This window comes from Muscardinus avellanarius (genome assembly GCF_963383645.1).
Source record: "Muscardinus avellanarius genome assembly, chromosome: 5".
In the NCBI taxonomy this organism is placed as follows: domain Eukaryota; kingdom Metazoa; phylum Chordata; class Mammalia; order Rodentia; family Gliridae; genus Muscardinus; species Muscardinus avellanarius.
The window spans coordinates 71,947,635-71,967,386 of NC_137790.1; the positions used below are offsets into that span (position 1 = coordinate 71,947,635).

General features: G+C 38.9%; 1 protein-coding gene across 2 annotated transcripts in view; it reads right to left on the reverse strand.

The window, feature by feature from the left end:
- MIX23 (mitochondrial matrix import factor 23) overlaps nt 1-19,752 on the reverse strand; it is a gene marked incomplete at both ends in the record, with an annotated part of 29,333 nt that continues 9,581 nt past the window's right edge. The window contains 4 exons of one of the 2 annotated variants that reach the window (XM_080695898.1): nt 1-51; nt 4,600-4,659; nt 12,948-13,094; nt 14,541-14,666. In XM_080695898.1, the coding sequence (XP_080552024.1) occupies nt 1-51; nt 4,600-4,659; nt 12,948-13,094; nt 14,541-14,666 (384 nt within the window). The remainder of the gene's footprint in view (nt 52-4,599; nt 4,660-12,947; nt 13,095-14,540; nt 14,667-19,752) is intronic. The other variant, XM_080695899.1, reaches the window with a different exon arrangement.

Sequence of the window (19,752 nt, forward strand, 5' to 3'; positions counted from 1 at the left end):
TCATTCATTCTTTGGAGGCTTGAAGTGAATTCGGCAGCGTTCATTAAACACCTAAGATATTTAAAGGGAAATAAAAAGTATTGAGTCACCTTACATAAATCAGGTCTGGATCTAAATGTCATCTGATATATTAGAAGAATATTATCATTTTTGTTCCAAGTCAACAGATTTTTGAAGCAGAGGTGTTTCCTAATCAGGTCAAACTGATTTACTTGGTGTTAAGTGCACAAAAGGTCTTGATATTCATTCACAAGATAATTTTAGCTGGATTAGATTATAAAAACCATACTCCAGCTGGGCGTGTTGGCGCTCACTTGTAATCCCCGTGCTTGGGAGGAGGAGACAGGAGGATCACGCAGGTTCGAAGCCAGCTATGCTGGCTTAAAAGAGACCCTGTTTCCAAATAAAAATATAAAATAGGTCTGGGAGTGTAGTCTGGAGGTAGAAGGGCTTCCAGGAACCCCAGTACCCCGACACACACACACACACACACACACACACACACACACACACACACACACCAAAAAACAAACAAACAAACAAACAAACAAACAAACAAAAAAACATACTCCAGCTAATGGAAAATGGCGTAGTGGCCTCCGGATTAGGAGATAAAAGGCTGAGCAGACCGTTCACCTGGTATGTAGTTATGTACACACCTTTCTGCACAAAAGTAAATCGCCTTGCCAAGTTAAAAAAACAAAACAATTAAGATAAAAACTAGATCTTGTTATTTAGATATGTTTTACTTTTCTAAAGGTGTGCTAGATCCTTCTCCTAAATAGGCTACTTGCCAGCTGGACCACTCCTTTGTTAAACTGTATAAATTTATATAAATTTTTGCTTTATCTTGCTTCCTTAAAATAAAAAAAAAAGCTATTTGCTGAGGTTATCCTCGAACCTGTAATCCTCCTGTCTCAGCCTCCCAAGTAGTAGGATTACAAGCATGTATCACCACACCTGGCTACCAGGCAGAATTTTTACTGCACATCCTTAATATGTATATAATTTTAAGAAAAAAATTAATTTTTGAACATGTATCTAAAACTTTGAAGTGTCTAGTTATAACTGAAGTGTCTAATTAAAAAGAAAATTCTAAGATTTAAAAGAATTTCTTCTCAGAATTTACCCCCAAATCCACACAGGGAGTTTCTAAGGTATTGAGTAGTATCATTCAGTGTCTTAATCTTTAAATTGTGTACCTCAGTTAAAAGAAAACACGTAAAGGCCAGGCTTGGTGGTTCATGCCTGGAGGTTTGAAGGCTCGAAGCCAGCCCTTACAACTTAGTGAGATTCTCATCAACATTGTGAGACCCTTTTTCCAAATAAAAAACAAAATAGGACTGGAGGTGTAGCTCATAGATAGAATACCCTGGGGCTTGATCTCCAGCAGCATGCACGCATAGAAATTATATGATTTCTGACCATTTTTAACATATAACTCATCTCACTTCAGTTCCCAGCTCCACTTGACACTGCCAGTGTTCACACCAGAAAAGAATTCAAATCAGCTGCCCTCACCCACTGCTTGGAATGACAAACAATTGGCTGAGCCTCTCCAAATCTCTCTCTCTCTCTTTTTTTTTTGTGGAATGGGGATGGAACTCAGGGGCTTCTACCTCTGAGCTACACTCCCAGCCCTATTTTTTATTCTTCATTTTGAAACAGAGTGTCACTGAGTTGCAGAGGATCTCACTAAGTAGTCGAGGCTGGCTGTAAATCTGGATCCTCCTGTCTCAGCCTCCCATTACGAGCATTAGCCACCACACCGGCTTTCCAAATCTTTTCCCTAAATGATTCCTTACCCATTTTTGCTGGCCTATTGAATCATAGCTGTATATTTTCTTTTTAAAACAAATAAGGGCCTCATTTTTTTGTGTGTGTGATACTAGGGATGGAACTCCTCAGGGGCATACTACCTCCAACACCCCCAGCCCTATTTTTTATTATTTATTTTGAAACAGGGTCTCACTGAGTTGCAAAGAGCCTAAGTAGCTGAAGCTGTCTGTGAACCGCCATCCTCCAGTCTCAGCCTTCCGAATGCTGGGATTACAAGCGTGCACCACCACACCCACTGGGCCTCATTTTTTATAGAGATAGAATCATTTTTTTCTAAAAAACTACAGATAGGCTGGGCACAGTGGTACAATCCAGTAATCCCAGTATTTGGGAGGCTGAGACAGAAGAATAGCAAGTTGAGGCTAGCCTTAGCAATTTAGTGAGGTCTTGTTCTAAAATAAAAAAATTAGTGTAGATCAGGGTACAATAATAATGACTTTAGATGGTCCAACTTATTTTTCAACTTTTTGATGGTATAAAAGCAATATGCATTCAGAAACCACACTACACATTTGGATCTTTTCCTGGGCTAGTGATATGCAGAGTGACTGTCTCAATGCCCAGTTGTAGTCTAATCTAAATGTCCTGAGAACTTAAGGTAGACTAGACTAAGCTATGAAGTCTGGTAGGTCAGGTGTATTCAATGCATTTTCTTGAAGAATATTTTCAGCTTGTGAGGGGATTATTTGAAGAGCATCTGTGATGTCAAATCTGAACAGGTTTTGCTCTTCTCACTACATTTTACATATATCACAATCTTCTACACTAGTTTTTACAAGCTAAATGTCCATTGTGCTCCTCCCTTCCTGACAAGAATACATATTACTTCTCCAGAGAACTTAAATGGAGAAATGTTGCCAAAATCTTTCAAAGAGCACATCTTTATCAAATTGGTAGAAAGGGTAGATAGATACACAATATTTTGGTAAAGAGAAGAGAATAAAGAAATAAGATGAAGCAAAGAAAGCCAATTTGTATTTTGAAATTTATTCATGGCCCAATACGTTACATTCTACTCCCCCACCAAGTTTGATGTAATTCTATAGTGACACAGAAAAATAACATGTTAGGAAACAAGCTGTTTACAAAAAAGAGGTAGGATGACTTCCCTTGTGATTAAAAAAAAAGTAAGAAGTATGAACATGCTTATAAAAAACTTGAAGATTATATATCATAATATCAACTCTATTATTTATGTCCAGTGATTAAATATTTTCCTTTTGCTTTTGTGTATATTTTAAACAAGATTTGTTTAAAAAGTGTGTGTGTGTTACTGGAGATTGAACCCAGGGACATTCTTCCTCCTAACTACACCCCTAGCCCTATTTTTAATTCATTACATACTTATTTATTTTTGTGGTACTAGAGATGAAACTCAGGGGCATTCTATCTCTGAGCTACACCTCCAGCCTTATTCTTTAAACAGGGTCTCACTAAATTGTGGAGGGCCTCACTAAGTAGTTGAGGCTGGCCACAAATCTGTGATCCTCCTGTCTCAGTCTCCCAAGTACTGGGATTACAGGCATACACAACCATCAAGCTAACATGATTATTTCTGAAACAAACAAACAAACAAACAAGTTTCTCTAGAAAAAGAAACAGTTATTAAATGCCACAAGTTAGGAATCCAATGAGCTCAGCAGTCAAGGTCTGAAAAGAGGTTCAGATAGAGATAGTGGTCAAGCCTAGAGCACTGTTCTTTTCTTTTCCTGCTGGACTGCTATTTCTCCAGCTGTCCTCTATATTTGATGTTCTCTGTGTAATTACATTTAATGGGACTCTATGAATAACTGGCATGACAGCCAAATTATCCTAGTAACTATGGTTCAGAATTCTAGTTTTTGTTTTGGTTAACCTCTCCAAGGATTTACACCATTCCATTACTTAATTTCAAAGGATAAGAGCCGGGCGTGGTGGCACACACTTGTAATCCCAGCATTCGGGAGGCTGAGACTATTCGTGGACAGCCTCAGCTACTCAGGCCCTCTGCAACTCAGTGAGATCTGGTTTCAAAATAAAGAATACAAAATAGGGCAGGGGGTGTAGCTCGGAGGTCTAATGCCCCTGGGTTCCATCCCCAGACACGCAAAAAAAAAAAAAAAAAAAAAAAAAAAAAAGCAGAATTTTCAATTCATTATTCTTTCAGATTTAACAGGCTTTGCCCTTTGGAAATCGTTTTTAAAACTAAAGTTAGAACTCTGTGATTTCTGACTACATGTAAAGTCCTAGGACCTGGCCCTCCAATCTAGTTCCTAATCAGAACCACACAGGTAGTAAAAAGGAACATTATGAACCTATGAGCAGTTAAAACATCTCTTACCAACCAGACACCAGTAAAGTTATATACAACAAAAAGCTTCAAGATCAGTATATTAGCGGACAAGAAACTAACAGATAATTAATCATATGAAAATTTATAGAAACTTAACTATGTACAAAAAGCTAATTTTAACAAATAGCATCTTTGAAGGTTCTCAGTTAATGACAGCAGAAACTCCAAATATCAGATATTCCCATAATTAGTATTAGAAGATGTAAAACATCTCCAATTCCGTTACCATGGCAGATAAGCAAATTCTACCATGTCCTTGTAAAGCTAATTTTCATAGGATGTGGAGGTAAATAGTGCTCCACCCACCACCAAAAAGCTGCTGGTTAGCGAACAACCTCCATTCTCCTTAGAGCCTCCTCCCTTTGCCCTTCGCCCTTCGCCAGTTGTTTCCCTCCTACTTCTCTCCATGAACACACACAATTCTATACCTTCCAGCTCCTGTCATTTACCACTTCTTCAACATTCAGTTCTGACTGCATCCATTTTAACTGCAAGAAAGAAAAAAAAAATGAAGTTATGAAATGTAGAGAGCTAAAACCACACTGCTTTCCCAACAAAACCTGCTGCTCTCTTATCTTTGACTGTTAATGGTATAGATTTGGGGACCTTTTTTGGGACCTTATTTGGCACAGTCCCCATGATCCATATCTGGTCAGCTGGTAAATCTTAGAGAACACTTTCTTAAACTTTGCTGCATAATCACCTTGAGGGCTTTTCAAAAGATTCCTAAGCCAGCTGGGGATGGTGACACACGCTTGTAATCCCCATGCTTGGGAGGCGGAGACAGGAGGATGGCACAGGTTCGAAGCCAGCCTTGTTGGCTTAGGAGATCCTGTTTCCAAATAAAAAAATATATATAAAAAATAGGTCTGGGAGTATAGCCCAGAGGTAGAAGGGTTTCCAGGAACCCCAGTCCCACAAAAAAAAAAAAAAAAAAAAAAAAAAAGATTCCTAAGCCAGGTATGGTGGTACATGCTTGTAATCCCAGTACTTAGGAGGCTAAGACAGGAGGATTACAGGTTCACAGCCAGGCTCAGCTACTTAGCAAGGCCCTCTGCAACTTAGTAAGACCTTGTTTCAAAATAAAGAAAAAAAATAAGGGCCGGGAGTGGTGGCACACACTTGTAATCCCTGCACTTGGGAGGCGGAGACAGGAGGACCACGCTGGTTCAAAGCCAGCCTTGCTGGCTTAAGAGACCCTGTTTCCAAATAATAAAAATATAAAATAGGTCTGGGAGTGTAGCCCAGAGGTAGAAGGGTTTCCAGGAACCCCAGTACCACAAAAAATAAAATAAAATAAAATAAAATAAAATAAAATAAAGGGCTGGGCTGGGGTGTGTAGCTTGGAGGTAGAATGCTCCTGAGTTCAATCCCCAGTATGGGGGGTGGGGGGTGGGGGGTTCGTTTCTTAAACACTAAGCAGCTCACAGAAGACATACAAATGGTTGATTAACATCATCATCATTATTATAATTATTATTATTGCAGTGTTGGGGATAAAACCCAGGGCCTTGTGCAGTGAGGCAAGCACTCTACCACTGAGCTATGTCCCCAGCCCTAAACCTTTATTTTTCTTTTTAAAGTTCAATGTTACTCAGGTATACAGAAACAGGAATTAAAGCATAATATGAAAATATTTAAAAATCAGATAAAGCCAATCCTAGTTTATCCTCATATACACTCATTTTTTTTGTAGGAGTATGAATTGTTACTTCTATGGAGGGCAAACTGGCAGGACTTATAAAAAATGTACATTTAAATGTCTTTGAGCCCAACATTTCTAGTTCTAGAAACTGACTATATAACTACAATTTTGCAAAGCTAGCACAGAGGAAGAGGAAAGGACAAGGAAATAGCAAGTTGACTTAGAGAGAGAATTAAAAAAAAAAAAAAAGAAACTAGAAGGAAAAAAGAAAAAAGAAATTCTAAGTGATCCAGAAAAAAAAAATGAGTCTTGATTACATAGCCATAGGTCCAAGACTAGAATGCAGTCTTTTTTTTTTTTAAACTTTTTTATTTTTAATTTTTGCTACTTGAGATGGAACCCATGGGTCTTCTACCTCCAGGCTACACCTTCAGACCTATTTCATGTTTTATTTTAAAACAGGGTCTAAGTTGCTGAGAGCCTCACTAAGCTGCTGAGGCTGGCTTTGAACCTGCAATCTTCCTATCTCAGCCTAAGTACTGGGATTACAAGCGTGCACCACCATGCACAGCTAAAATGCTGTCTAACTTTCCTAACTGCCACCCTAATTACTCTACCAGAAAAGCACTTAATTCCATTGCAGGCCCAGATGGCAGGAACCATATTACTCCTAGTCACACCCTATCACAGGGACTTAAAACAAGAAGCTAGCTCCAGTAAGAGGGCTTAAAAAATTCAGAAAAAATCGGAGGAAAAAAATGAACTGTAGGTTGAGGTTAAGAAGGGTTTAAAACCAGGATGACTTCCTCATGCTAAAGAATCCAGAACAGATCTGGGAATGAAATAGCAGAGAACTGTGAGATCTGGGAAACCAGGAGTCTGATACCAAAGCCAAAGATCCAGACCAATTAGGAAAACTCAGGCAGGAGCTCTGAAAAACCTGCATGCAATAGTAATCAGAATGGACCTCAGGCTGGGCATGATGATGCATGCCTGTAATGCTAGTACTTTGGAGTCTGAGACACGAGGACCATAGGTTCAAGCCTAGTCTCAGCAACTGTTTCAAAATTAAAAAACAAAAGGGGGTATAGCTTGGAGGTAGAAAGTCCATGGGTTTTACACCCAGTACAAAAAAACAAACAAACAAACAAAAAAAACACACCCAAAACCAAAAAGGAACTTGGTCTTGATCCAGTGGTTCCAGTAAACTCCCTGTAAAAACTCAGAACTAGTTAACGTCAAAGTGTAAACAGGTATATATGGGTGAATCTATGGAAAGTGGGGAAGAATTGCATTTCATTTGGGGTGGGGGGTACTGGGGGTGGAACCCAGAGGCTTTCTACCTCTGGGCTATATTCCCAGACATTTTTTATATTTTATTTGGAAACAGGGTCTCACTAAGTTGCAGAGAGCCTCACTAAGTAGCTGAGGCTGGCTTTGAACCTGTGCGATCCTCCTGTCTCAGCCTCCCAAGTGCGGGGATTACAAGCGTGCGCCAGCACATCCGGCTGAAGGATTGCATTTCATTTCTTTTCCTTCCTTCTTTCTTTCTTTCTTTCTTTCTTTCTTTCTTTCTTTCTTTCTTTCTTTCTCTCTCTCTCTCTCTCTCTCTCTCTCTCTCTCTCTTTCTTTCTTTCTTTCTTTCTTTCTTTCTTTCTTTCTTTCTTTCTTGGTGGTATTGGGGTTCCTGGAAACCCTTCTACCTCCGGGTTACACTCCCAGACCTATTTTATATTTTTATTTGGAAACAGGGTCTCTTAAGCCAGCAAGGCTGGCTTAGAACCTGCGTGATCCTCCTGTCTCCGCCTCCCAAGTGCAGGGATTACAAGCGTGCGCCACCACGCCCGGTTTGAAGAATTGCATTTCTAATGACTGATCCTATGTTCCCAAGTAGTAGCAAGCCTGAAGAAGCAACTAAGCAACGTGCTATGAATTTTAATGAACAGACAAAAAAATCATTAAAGTTTCATTACTTTGTCAAGGCCTGGACTCACTACCAGAGAAACAGTAACTTTAAAAAGTTTAGCTGACAAGCAATGTGATAATATGACACTAAGACATCTTTCTAACTGCTCTCAAATATTTAAAAGGATATCACTTAAAGAAGAGTTTAGACTGTATAGCTCCAGAAGGAAGACCAAGAAGCAGTATTTATACATTACAGGGAGACGAGACTTTGTTTTATATATAGAGATCTTATAAACCTTTGAACAACTGTACTGTCCAAAAAGAGAAAAGCACTCAGAGAGCTAGTCATCTGGCCTAATGTATCGTCTAAACAAAATGCAGAAAGCACTGGCTGGTGACAGGATAAAGAGGATGAATTCAACAGAGTCCCAGAGACTGGGGAAAAAGTTTCAGAAGAATTAATTTACACGGTGATAACAACACCAAGGTAGATAAATTTATTTCCTTAGAGTTTCACAATTTCTGTTTTGTCTTTTTTCTATTTGCAACATTACAGATATCACAGCCAACTTCTAATACATCAGTGGCACCAACAAACAGCCTCTGAGATGGCTGTTTTTTTTGAGGAACCTTCAACAAGTAACCTTCAACAAGTAACCTTCCTCTCAAAAGGCCACTATGAGATTATAGCAGCTACAGAGTTCCAGCAAGGAAAGTCCTTTCTCCAAATTAAGGACTCAAGTAAAAAACAGGTGAGTTTCAGACTGACATCTCTTTATATAAATAAAATAGGCTCACTCAAGTAATCAGAATGTGACTATTAGTCAGAACTTTATGTAAAGAAACTGACTGAATCTAGAGCTGGAAGAGACAGGTTACAGTCCCAGCTTACTAGCTTGTGGCTCTGGGAATATCAGTTAGTGTCTCTGAGTGTAGGTTTCCTCAGATAGAAAATAAAAGGGCAAAGCTGGAACATCTCTAAGAACATATTCTGTCTGTCTCCCTCTCTCCTCTCTCCCCCTCCCCTTTCCCGGTTCTGGGGATTGAACCCACGGGTACTGTACCTCTAAGTTATACCCCTAGCCCTATTTTATTCTTTATTTTGAAACAGGGTCTCACTAACTTCGCACCTGATGCCAACTGTGAACCTGTGATCCTCCTGTCTCAGCCTCCCAACCAAAACCAGCTTAAGAGCTCTCTCTTTCTGAATGCATGTCTGTAGCAAACTTGAAAACAAAATCCACATCTCAGCCAGGTGTGGAGGCACATGTCTGTAATCCCAGTACTTGGGAAACTGAGACAAGGAGGATCATAGGTTTGAGGACAGCCTCAGCAAGTAGTGAGACTCTCATCAACCTAGCAAGACCCTGTTTCTAAATAAAAAATAAAATTGGGCTGGGGGTGTAGCTTGGACATAGAATGGCTCTGAGTTCAATCCCCAGTACAAAAAAAAAAAAAAACAACCAAAAAACAAAAAAACCAACCCCCCCCCATCTCATTGCTTATGTACTACGCATGTATGCATGCCTGCTCTCTTACCCTATACATTATCAGGCTAGAAAGCAAAGCTTACATAACTCACAGATTGCTCTATAAACCCCTCTCCTTCAGATAGCACTGGTGACTTTCCCAGCCCTAAAGGAATAGGGGCAGATTTGAGGGTTGAGCAAACAGTGTGACACAATCATTCCCAAACATTCAGTGGTTTAGTTCTGAACTTTGCTCTCCACTAACAAAAGTCACTCTAATCTCTGACTTAATATGCAAATAGTGATTTTTCAGTTTTTGATTCAACAGTCCAGCCCTACAGTTTCCTTTGTCAACATCTACAAAAAGTACAAAATGCAAAGCTCAATTTTGACCAGTTTTACAACCCACAAGCCTGCAGGTGAGGTAAGAATGTTACAGCTCAAGTCAGCCAGGTGTGGTGGCACACACTTGTAATCCCAGTACTTGGGAGGCTGAGACAGGAGGACAGCAGGTTCAAGGACAGCCTCAGCAAGTAGTGAGATTCTCATCAACCTAGAAGGATTTTGTTTACAAATAAAAATAAAACTGGGCTGGAGGCATAACTTGGAGGTAGAATGCCTCTGGGTTCAATCCCCAATATTACCCCTTCCCAAAACGGCTTAAGTGTGAGGAATCCATTACCACCTGATGAAAAAACAGGTATGGAATACAGGCTTGAAGCAGTGGTAGAAGAGAGGCTTAGGCCTGAAACTAGGGAAGCAACTTGAGCTGGTGGAATGAGAGAGTGCAGCCCACCCTACTCACCTGTGTGCAGCCTCAGAACAGGACTTTTCTACTTCAGGCCTGGGAGAGACAACAATGTCTCCTTCCTAATTTTTGGCTACATCTACTAAGCAAAGAGCAGATTTCACAACTGCTCAGTATAAAAAGCATGATTCCATTCCACAATGAACTTTCAGTCACCTGACATAAAGGATCTGTAAGTTACCTGCTATGTCATCTTATAGACAAGATTTTGATTATTAGACAATGACTGTGCAGAAAAAGTTCCTGTTCTTAGGAAATAACAAAGGTATTTAAGGGTAAAGGGCATAATATGTCCAACTCACTCTCAAAATTGGTCAGGAAAAGATGATGCTCATGTGTTCAGGTGAGTGGGGAGTGCGAGAACAGGGGAGGGTGCAGGCAAGGAGGGAGTGAGGACAATGAAATGGTAAAGCAGGAGGGACAAAACAACAATAAGGAAATGTAGATAAAAAGTACATGGAAGTTCCTTACAATGTTTCTGCAACCTTTCTGTAAATTTGAAACTACATAAAGTTACATATGAATCATTTTAAAAGCTAGTAATGCACAATGCATTCCACATAATAACCTATAGCTGGCCCAGTATCAGCAGGTTTTTTGCATCTTTTTTTTCCCCCCAGTACTGGTGATGGGGGCATTCTACATCCAAGCTACACCCCCAGCCTACATTTTATTTTTTATTTCGAAACAGGGTCTCACTGAGTTGCAGAAGGCAACTAAGTAGCTAGGTTTTGCAACTTTGGATTCAAACAAATGAGGATCAAAAATATTAAGGACAAAAAAATTGCAACATATTGAACATGTACAGACATTTTCTTGTTATTATTCTTTAAACAATACAGTATAACAATTATTTATACAACACTTGTACTGGGTATTATAAACACTCTACAGGTGATTTAAAGTATAAGGAAGGAGCCTGGTGTGGTAATGCACACTTGTAATTCCAGCATTTGGGAGGCTGAGACAGGAGGATCTGGGTTTGTAAGACCCAGTTTCAAAATAAAGAATAAAAAATAGGGCTAGGGTTGTAACTCAGAGGTAGAATGCCCCTGAGTCCCATCCCCAGTACTGAAGAAAAAATAAAAAATAAAAAATAAAGTATAAGGAAAGATATGCATGGGTTACATGCAAATACTATGCCATTTTATATAAAAACCTGAGAGCTGGGCGTGGTGGCGCACGCTTGTAATCCCAGTGCTTGGGAGGCGGAAACAGGAGGATCGCGCAGGTTCGAAGCCAGCCTCAGCTACTGAGTGAGGCTCTCAGCAACTTAGCGAGACCCTGTTTCCAAATAAAATATAAAATAGGTCTGGGAGTATAGCCCAGAGGTAGAAAGCCTCTGGGTTCCACCCCCAGTACCACCAAACCCCCCCCCCAAAAAAAAAAAAACCAAACCTGAGTGTCTGAGGATTTTGTTATCCCCGGTGGGAAGAGAGTAGAGTCCTGGAACCAATTCCCCAGGGTACTAAGGAACAACTGTTTGATATATATATTTCAAATATTTTTCTGATATGTCACATACAAGGGCTATAAAGAAACAGTTCTGCAGAATTAACTATATTCTGAAGTCCACACCCTATCTACATTGCAGCTGACTTGAGAAAATAAGGGTTCCTCTCATACATTTTCTGGTGAGTACTTGCTATTTTACTCAAAATTAAAACATTGGAAGGATACACAATAAAGTAGAAAAATGGTGACCCCAAAAGAGCCAAAGACCCATAATTAGAGTAGGGAAATAAATTATAACAGTGCATTGGTATATCTGATTATATTTAAATAGTACTATATTTCATTGGCTGAAGAGAGTAATATCCTGAAATTAAATAATCTTGGAGTGGTGGTCCACACCTGTAATCCCAGCAATGAGGAGTTTGAGAAAGGAGGATCACAGGTTAGAGGTCAGCTTCAGCAACTCATAAAACCCTGTTTCAAAATTAAAAAGTAAGCTGAGCGTGGTGGTGCACACTTCTAATTCCAGCATTTGGGAGGCTGAGACAGGAGGACTGTGATTCGTGGTCAGCCTCAGCTGCTCAGTGAGACCCTTTGCAATTCAGTGAGACCTTGTTTCCAAATTAAAAATAGAGCTGGGGGTGTTGTGCGAAGGTAGAATGCCCCTGGGTTCCATCCCCAGTACCTCAAATAAATAAATAAAAAGTAAATAAGGGCTAAGGGTGTAGCTCAAAGGTAGAATGCTTCTGGGTTCAATCCCCAGTACAAAAAAAGCATAAAAATAAATAAAAAGCCAGGTGTGGTGGTACACGCTTGTAATCCCTATGCTTGGGAGGCTGAGACAGGAAGATTACACAGGTTTGAGGCCAGACTCAGCTACTTAGTGAGGCTCTCAGCAACTTAGTGAGACTCTGTTTCCAAATAAAATAGAAAATAGCTCTGGGAGTATAGCCTGGAGGTAGAAAGCTCCTGGGTTCTTCCCCCAGTACCACCAAAAATAAATAAATAAGTAAATAAATAAATAAATAAATAAATAATCAATAATACATTTTAGCAGATTTCTACAGAATGAAATCAAAGGCAATTATTTTCAAAATAAAAATATACCAAGAAATGTTTCTTCTCAAGTTAAGCATCAAAAAGTAGATACAGATGTAGTTCCCCAGAGTTTCTGATGTGTTGGTCTGTACTGATCCTTTGTCTCTAACAGAGAGGGAAAGGTTAAAGAAATGGAAATAAAATATGATTACATGCTTATTTTGCCTAAAGCTGCTATACTGCATCTGTTTATGAAATGTACATTAACATATCAATTAATGCCTAAATATAGTAAAATAAAGCACACCAAAAATGAAGCATTAGTCTCTAGGTCATTTTTGTTTAAATAATAACCATATCCTACTCTAAATTTACATAGTAAAAACTGCCTCTATTTTCAAGACTATGTTTGGAAAAACGTTGCCTGGAAAATGTAAATTTTGTTCAACTTACCTTTGTCTGTTCTTTTCTAAGTTGTTTTAATAATGTTAAATTGTCCAAATTCTTTTCTCTTTCTTCTCGGAGGTTTTTTACTATTGCTGAGGTCTGGGCTATACAGTTTTTTATAATTCTGTCCCTACTGGCATGAGCTGCCATCAACTAAAAGAACAAAGAAATAAAAAGGGAAAAGAAACAATCATATATTGATATAAAAAATCCTTATTTCAAAACTTCAGAAATTACTTTGTATTGTGTTTAATCAGCTCAATCACCAATAAAGAGAAAAGGAACCACTCTGAGGGTAGAAGACATGAGGCTGGGTTGAATTCTTCCTCAACATGCCCACTATTTCCTATGTCCCTCCTTCCTGCACATCCCCTGCTGGGTTGTTCATTTTGTCTCCTTTACCTGGGTCCCTCTCTCTCCCCACCATTCTACTCAACACTCAACCTTTTTTTTTTTTTTTTTGTCCCTTCACATTTCTTTCTCTCCTGCTATCAATAAGGGAAATTAATTATACACTAGGTGATATAGAGATCTTAGTTGTAATAAGAAAAAACAAAGAATGTTACATTTATGTGCACACTTGTAATCCCAGCATTCGGGAGGCTGAGACCAGAAGATCACTGTTCGCAGAAACCCTCAGCTACTTAGTGAAACCCTTTTTCAAAATAAAGAATAAAAAATATGACAGAGGATGTAGCTCTGAGGCTGAATGCCCCAGGGTTCCATCCCCAGACCAGCAAAAAAAAAAAAAAAAAAGTACTGATAAAGAGAACTTACATACAAAATGAAGATTAGTAGTTGCATCAATTGTGTGTGCTGATCAGCACAATCCTCTAACAACTTTGTAAATTAGTACTACTTTTTTGGGGGGGTGGTGGTGGTACTGGGGTTCCTAGAAACCCTTCTACCCCCGGAATACACTCCCAGACATCTATTTTTTATATTTTTATTTGAAAACAGAGTCTCTTAAGCCAGCAAGGCTGGCTTCGAACCTGCGTTATCCTCCTGTCTCTGCCTCACAAGTGCGGGGATTACAAGCATGCGCCACCATGCCTGGCTTAGTACTACTTTTAGTATTATTTTACAAATAAAGAAACTGAGGAAAAGAGATTACATAATATGATCAAGGTCACCCAGCTAGGAAGTAGCAGAGGTGAAATCTAATTTAGATTTGAATCCAAGTTGTTAATCTCAACATTACAAACCTCTAAGTTAAGAGGAAGATTGTAGTGATTATGTGGGTAGTGGGGTAAAAGCAAGTACTACAAGGTGAACATAAATTTATAGTTCTTTAGTCAGAGATATATGAAGATAGTAAGTGACTTGTCAACCTCATGATAAAATAAATTAGGACCTGGTCCCATTCTCCTACTCCCAATTATAGATTCCAATCATTAAAGTCCACGAAGACTTACCTCATCACTCAATAAAATGATATATTTTAATATAAAATCAGTTCAATTTTATATGCCCTCAGGTGTGGGAAAAAAACACAAAGATGTCATTTGTTTATTCAGTTTAGATACATGGCAATAGATTTCTTGTTTTGCTTGCAGAGAAAGGCATAAAAGTAGCACAAAAGACTCAAAAGACACTTACAGACTCATAAAGTTCTTTACAGGTTTGGCTGGCGTCAATTTTCCCAGCAAAGGAAGCTGTCGGAACCGTACTGTTTAATTCATGTACTATTCTGTCATCAATTGTCCTCATCACCTTGAGCAATTCCTATATGTATATTTAAAATAAAAGAATATAACCTGAATGGAATATTGATAAAAAGTATATAAGAAAAAAACCTTAAGTTTTGGATATTTTACAACCTTTTAATATAGGAGTAGTGAAACTAACCCCAATAGAGTGCAAGCATAAGGAAATCTTTATCGCAAGGATGATAGGTAACAGTAACAATAATTCTAACAATGGACACCACGTCTGTCTCCTTAGTGCAACTATGATCATCTTAAGGGTTAAGATTGTTTTACTCTAAATCTTATTTGCTGCCATGGTGTATAGCAAACAACGTGTGCCATTTCAATTTCCAGAATATAGCCCCAAAATAAAGGGTTCTATGGAACTTGATTACCACACATTCTCCACAATCACCAGCATAATCACTTGTTCTAGTCCTTCTTACCTATCATTGCAACATGTGAGACTAGAAAGAAAACTTCTGGAAAGGTAAATGGGAACTAGTTATAGTAGTTAACTCAAATGAATTAATCTCTACCTTCTTAGGTTTTAAGTTTCTTGTACTGCATATTGTTTTTATGATCAAAATAAATGAAACAAAACATATTGCTAGATAAGAAATCAAACATCATCATGTTTTCCTTATTCAGAGATCAAGTTGGAATCAGTCCTGGTCTCCCTCAAAAAGGATCAATTCTCAAAAAAAAAAAAAAAAAAGGGCAGGGAACTTAGAAAGACTGATGACTCTTATCTACACAATATAGTCCCTGTGACCAGGGCTCTTCTTATACCTGTCAGCAAAGAAAGGCATCAGCTACATTCTGTCTTAGGATAACAAATTCTGGGATAAGTTTCTAGCAGTAAACCACTTCTTTTTAATTGTTTCTTTAAAAAAACAAAAACAACAAAAAAACCCAAAAATAAAATCACTGAAAAATAAAACAGAATTATATACTACGAATATACTTTTGTTGTGGTGGTGGTACTGGGGATTGAACCCAGGGACATTCTATTTCTGAGCTATACTCCCAGCCCTATTTCTTTTTTTTTTTTTTTATTACTCTTTATTTTGAAACAGGGTCTCACTAAGTTGTGGAAGACTTCACTAAGTTGCTGAGGATGGCTTCAAACCTGGATCCTCCTGTATCAGCCTCCCAAGTACTGGGATTACAAGTGTGGGCTATCACACCTGGTCTGGAATATACTTATTTCAATCATCTAAGTTAACATTTAATATAAGTATGTATGAAAACCAACTCTACTCGATTATCTCCCTCAACATACCATTCTATTTCCTTTCTTTCTTTCTTCTTCTTTTTTTTTTTTTGCGGCACTGGAGATGGAACCCAGGGGCATTCCATCACCAAACTACACTCCAGCCCTATTTTTTCTTATTTTGAAACAGGGTCTCACTGAGTTACAGGGCCTCACTAAGTAGCTGAGGCTGGCTGCAAACTATAATCCTGTCTCAGCCTCCCAAATGCTGGGATTACAAGTATGTGCCACCATGTCTGGCTATTTCTTTCTTTCTTTTTCTTGTTTAGTTAATCTTATATCCATGACTAGAAGCAAGACCTCCATTCCTTCATTTCTTTCCTCATTCATTTGTTACAATAAAAACTTCTATTATGATTAAAATATTACCTTTATTTAGCAAAATTAGAAAAAAATTATATAAAAACCATTCAAAGTTAATTATCTTTCTTTTTGGCCATGCAAGGAATCCAACCCAGGGCCTCATCGTGCATGCTAGGACAGGGGTCTACCACTGAGATATACCCTCAGCCATCATTATCTATTTATCATGGATCCATATTTGACCATAGGGGCATTTTACCTCTGAGCTACATCCACAGCCATACTTTACTTTTTATTTTGAAACAGTGTCTCAGTAAATTGCTGAGGGCCTTGTGAAATTGCTGACACTGGCCTTGAACCTGCAACCCTTCTGTCTCAGCCTCCCAAGTACTAGGATTACAGGTATGCACCACCATGCCATTATCGATTTTACCTCATTTCTTTAGTCTTTTATTTTCTACAAGCATATCCTTATAAAATTGAGATACTATGTAATTTTTTTCTTTTCATTCCAGTACTAGGTATTAAACCCAAGTTGCTGAGGCTGCCTTGAATCTGCAATCATATTGTCTAAGCCTCCCAAATACTGAGATAACAGGCATGCCACATGCTTAACTGTAAGAGAAAGAGAAAGAGAAAGAAAAAAAAAGAGAGAGAGAGAGAGAGAGAGAGAGAGAGAGAGAGTGTGTGTGTGTGTGTGTGTGTGTGTGTGTGTGTGTGTGTGTTTATACCAGGGATTGAACCCAGGGGCATTCCACCTCAGAGCTATAGCCCCAGCCCTATTTTCTTTTCTGTTACTGTTTTCAGAAGTCTCACTAGGTTACTTAGAGTCTCCCTATTTGCTGAGGCTGGGCTTGAATCTGTGATCCTCCTGCCTCAGTCTCCTCAATACTAGGATTATAGGCATGCGCTACCACACTGGCTTTGGCTGTGTGTGTATGTACACACACACACACACACACACACACACACACACTTTTTTGCAGTACTGGGGATGAAACCCAGGGGCATTCTATCTCTAAGCTACAACCCCAAGCCCTTTCCCTTTTTTTTTTGCAGTACTGGGAATTGAACTCAGGGGTATTCTACCTCTGAGCTACATCCCCAGCCCTATTTTTTTTTTTTCTTTATTTTGAAGCAGGGTCTCACTAAGATGTGGCGAGCCTCACTAAGTAGCTGAAGCTGGCCTAGAATCTGTGATCCTCTTGTCTCAGCCTCCCAAGTACTGGGATTATAAGCATGCGCCACCACGTTTGGCTTTATTCTTTTCTTTTATTATTATTATTATTATTTTATTTATTTATTTATTTATTTATTTATTTTTGGTGGTACTAGGGGTGGAACCCAGAGGCTTTCTACTTCCGGGCTATACTCCCAGACCTATTTAATATTTTATTTGGAAACAGGGTCTCACTAAGTTGCTGAGAGCCTAAGTAGCTAAGGCTGGCTTGGAACCTGGGTGATCCTCCTGTCTCAGCCTCCCAAGTGCGGGATTACAAGCCTGCGCCACCACGCCCAGCTTTTATTCTTTTATTTTGAAACAGAGTCTCACTAAATCCTGCCTCAGTGAGGCTCGCCATATCTTAGTGAGACCCTGCTTCAAAATAAAGAATTAAAAAAAAAATAGGGCTGGGAATGTTGCTCAGAGGTAGAATACCACTGAATTCAATTCCCAGTACTGCAAAAAAAAAAGTACTGGGATTACAAGTGTGTGCCACCAAATTCGACAAATTGTAATATTTTTAAAGCCTTGTTTTATGATATTATACCATAAGCATTTTGCCTGTTACCAAAAATGCCTTGAAGACTGTGTGTGTGTGTGTGTGTGTGTGTGTGTGTGTGTGTGTAAATGTATGTGGGTGTGTTAGTGCACTCCATCTAAGCCTGTAGTCTAAATTGTGTTCCTATTTTTCCATTGGTTTTAAGTGATTTTAATGTTCTTTTCTAGATCTCAAATCTAGAAACAAAACAGACTAGGGTAGGCTCATTATTTCAGACTAATAAACATGGGCAAATGACAGGTCTAAAACTAAGTACATTTTCTTGTCTCCTCTTCCTGTATCTATTTTTGTTGATATGATTCTCTGTAAACTGGAATTCTTAGGGGATAATCTCAACATACTTACTAGGCAACCACCATTTTAAATGGCATGCTATATACAGTGAAGGATATATAATGTTCCTAAGTGGTAAATTCCAAACAAATGAGTCAAAAAATAAGTGGCAGACAGAGACCCATCTTGTCAACTTTATCTCTTATCTAACCTATTAAAAAAATTTATCTCAAAACGTTCTTTTCCTCTCAACTAAACTGGTCTGTGGCTAGGGAGGTAGCTCAGTGGTAAGAACACCTGCCTAACATGTACAAAGCCCTGAGTTCCATCCTTACCTTTTTTTCGGGGTGGGGGGGCATTAAATTAAACTGACCCTTTTGGAACAAGTTTTCCTTGGCTATGAAAGCCCTCAGCAAGATTTCTTCTTTAGGCCAGGCATATTGGCGCTCGCTTGTAATCCCAGCATTTGGGAGGCTGAGACCAGAGGATCGCGTTCGCGCCTCAGCTACTTAGTGAGGCCCTCCGCAACTTAGTGAGACCCTGTTTCAAAATAAAGATTAAAAAAATAGGGCAGGGGATGTAGCTTGGAGGTCAAATGCCCCTGGGTTCCATCCCCAGACCCACAAAACAAAACAACTTCTTTAAATAATAAAAGTTACAGTATCCAAAATTAATTCTTTTATTTACTCTTCACTAAAAAATATTCACTAATGTCTAATATGTGTCAGACACCATTCTTTTTTTTTCTTTTTTGTGGGTCTAGGGATGGAACCCAGGGCATTCAATCTCCAAGCTACATGCCCTGCCCTATTTTTTATTCTTTAATTTGAAACAGGGTCTTACTAAGTTGCGGAGGGCTTCACTAAGTAGCTGAGGCTGGCTTAGAACCATGATCCTCCCATCTCAGCCTCCCAAATGCTGGGATTACAAGCGTGAGCCACCATGCCCGGCTATCAGACACCATTCTAAACGCAGAAAAGGTACTTGCTCTTAGAGAGCAATTCCTGAAGAAGGTTTCAGATACTGAAAAGTACTGAGAAAGAACACAAACTAAGGGCATTGGTTAAAGAGTTTCCAAGAGGCCGGGTATGGTGGCACACGCTTGTAATCCCAGTACCTACCTGGGAGGCTGAGACAGGAGGATCATAAGTTCAAAGCCAGCCTAGGCAATATAGTGAGGCTCCAGCAACTTAGTGAGAACTTGTTTAAAAAAAATCATAATGATGGCTGGAGGTATAGCTTGGAGGTAGAACACACCTATGTTCAAATTTTAGTACCAATAAATAAATACATAAATTAAAAAATAAGTACAATAAGCAAAAAAAATCAAAAAGGACTGAGGTTATAGCTTGGAGGTAGAATGTCCCTGGGCTCAACCTCCAGTATAAAAATAATTTTAAGAAGTGACCAAATATGTGTTTGGGGCTGCTTTAGGTAGGAAAACCAGTATCTGAGTTAAAATCTGACTGATATGAATGAATCAACTATAA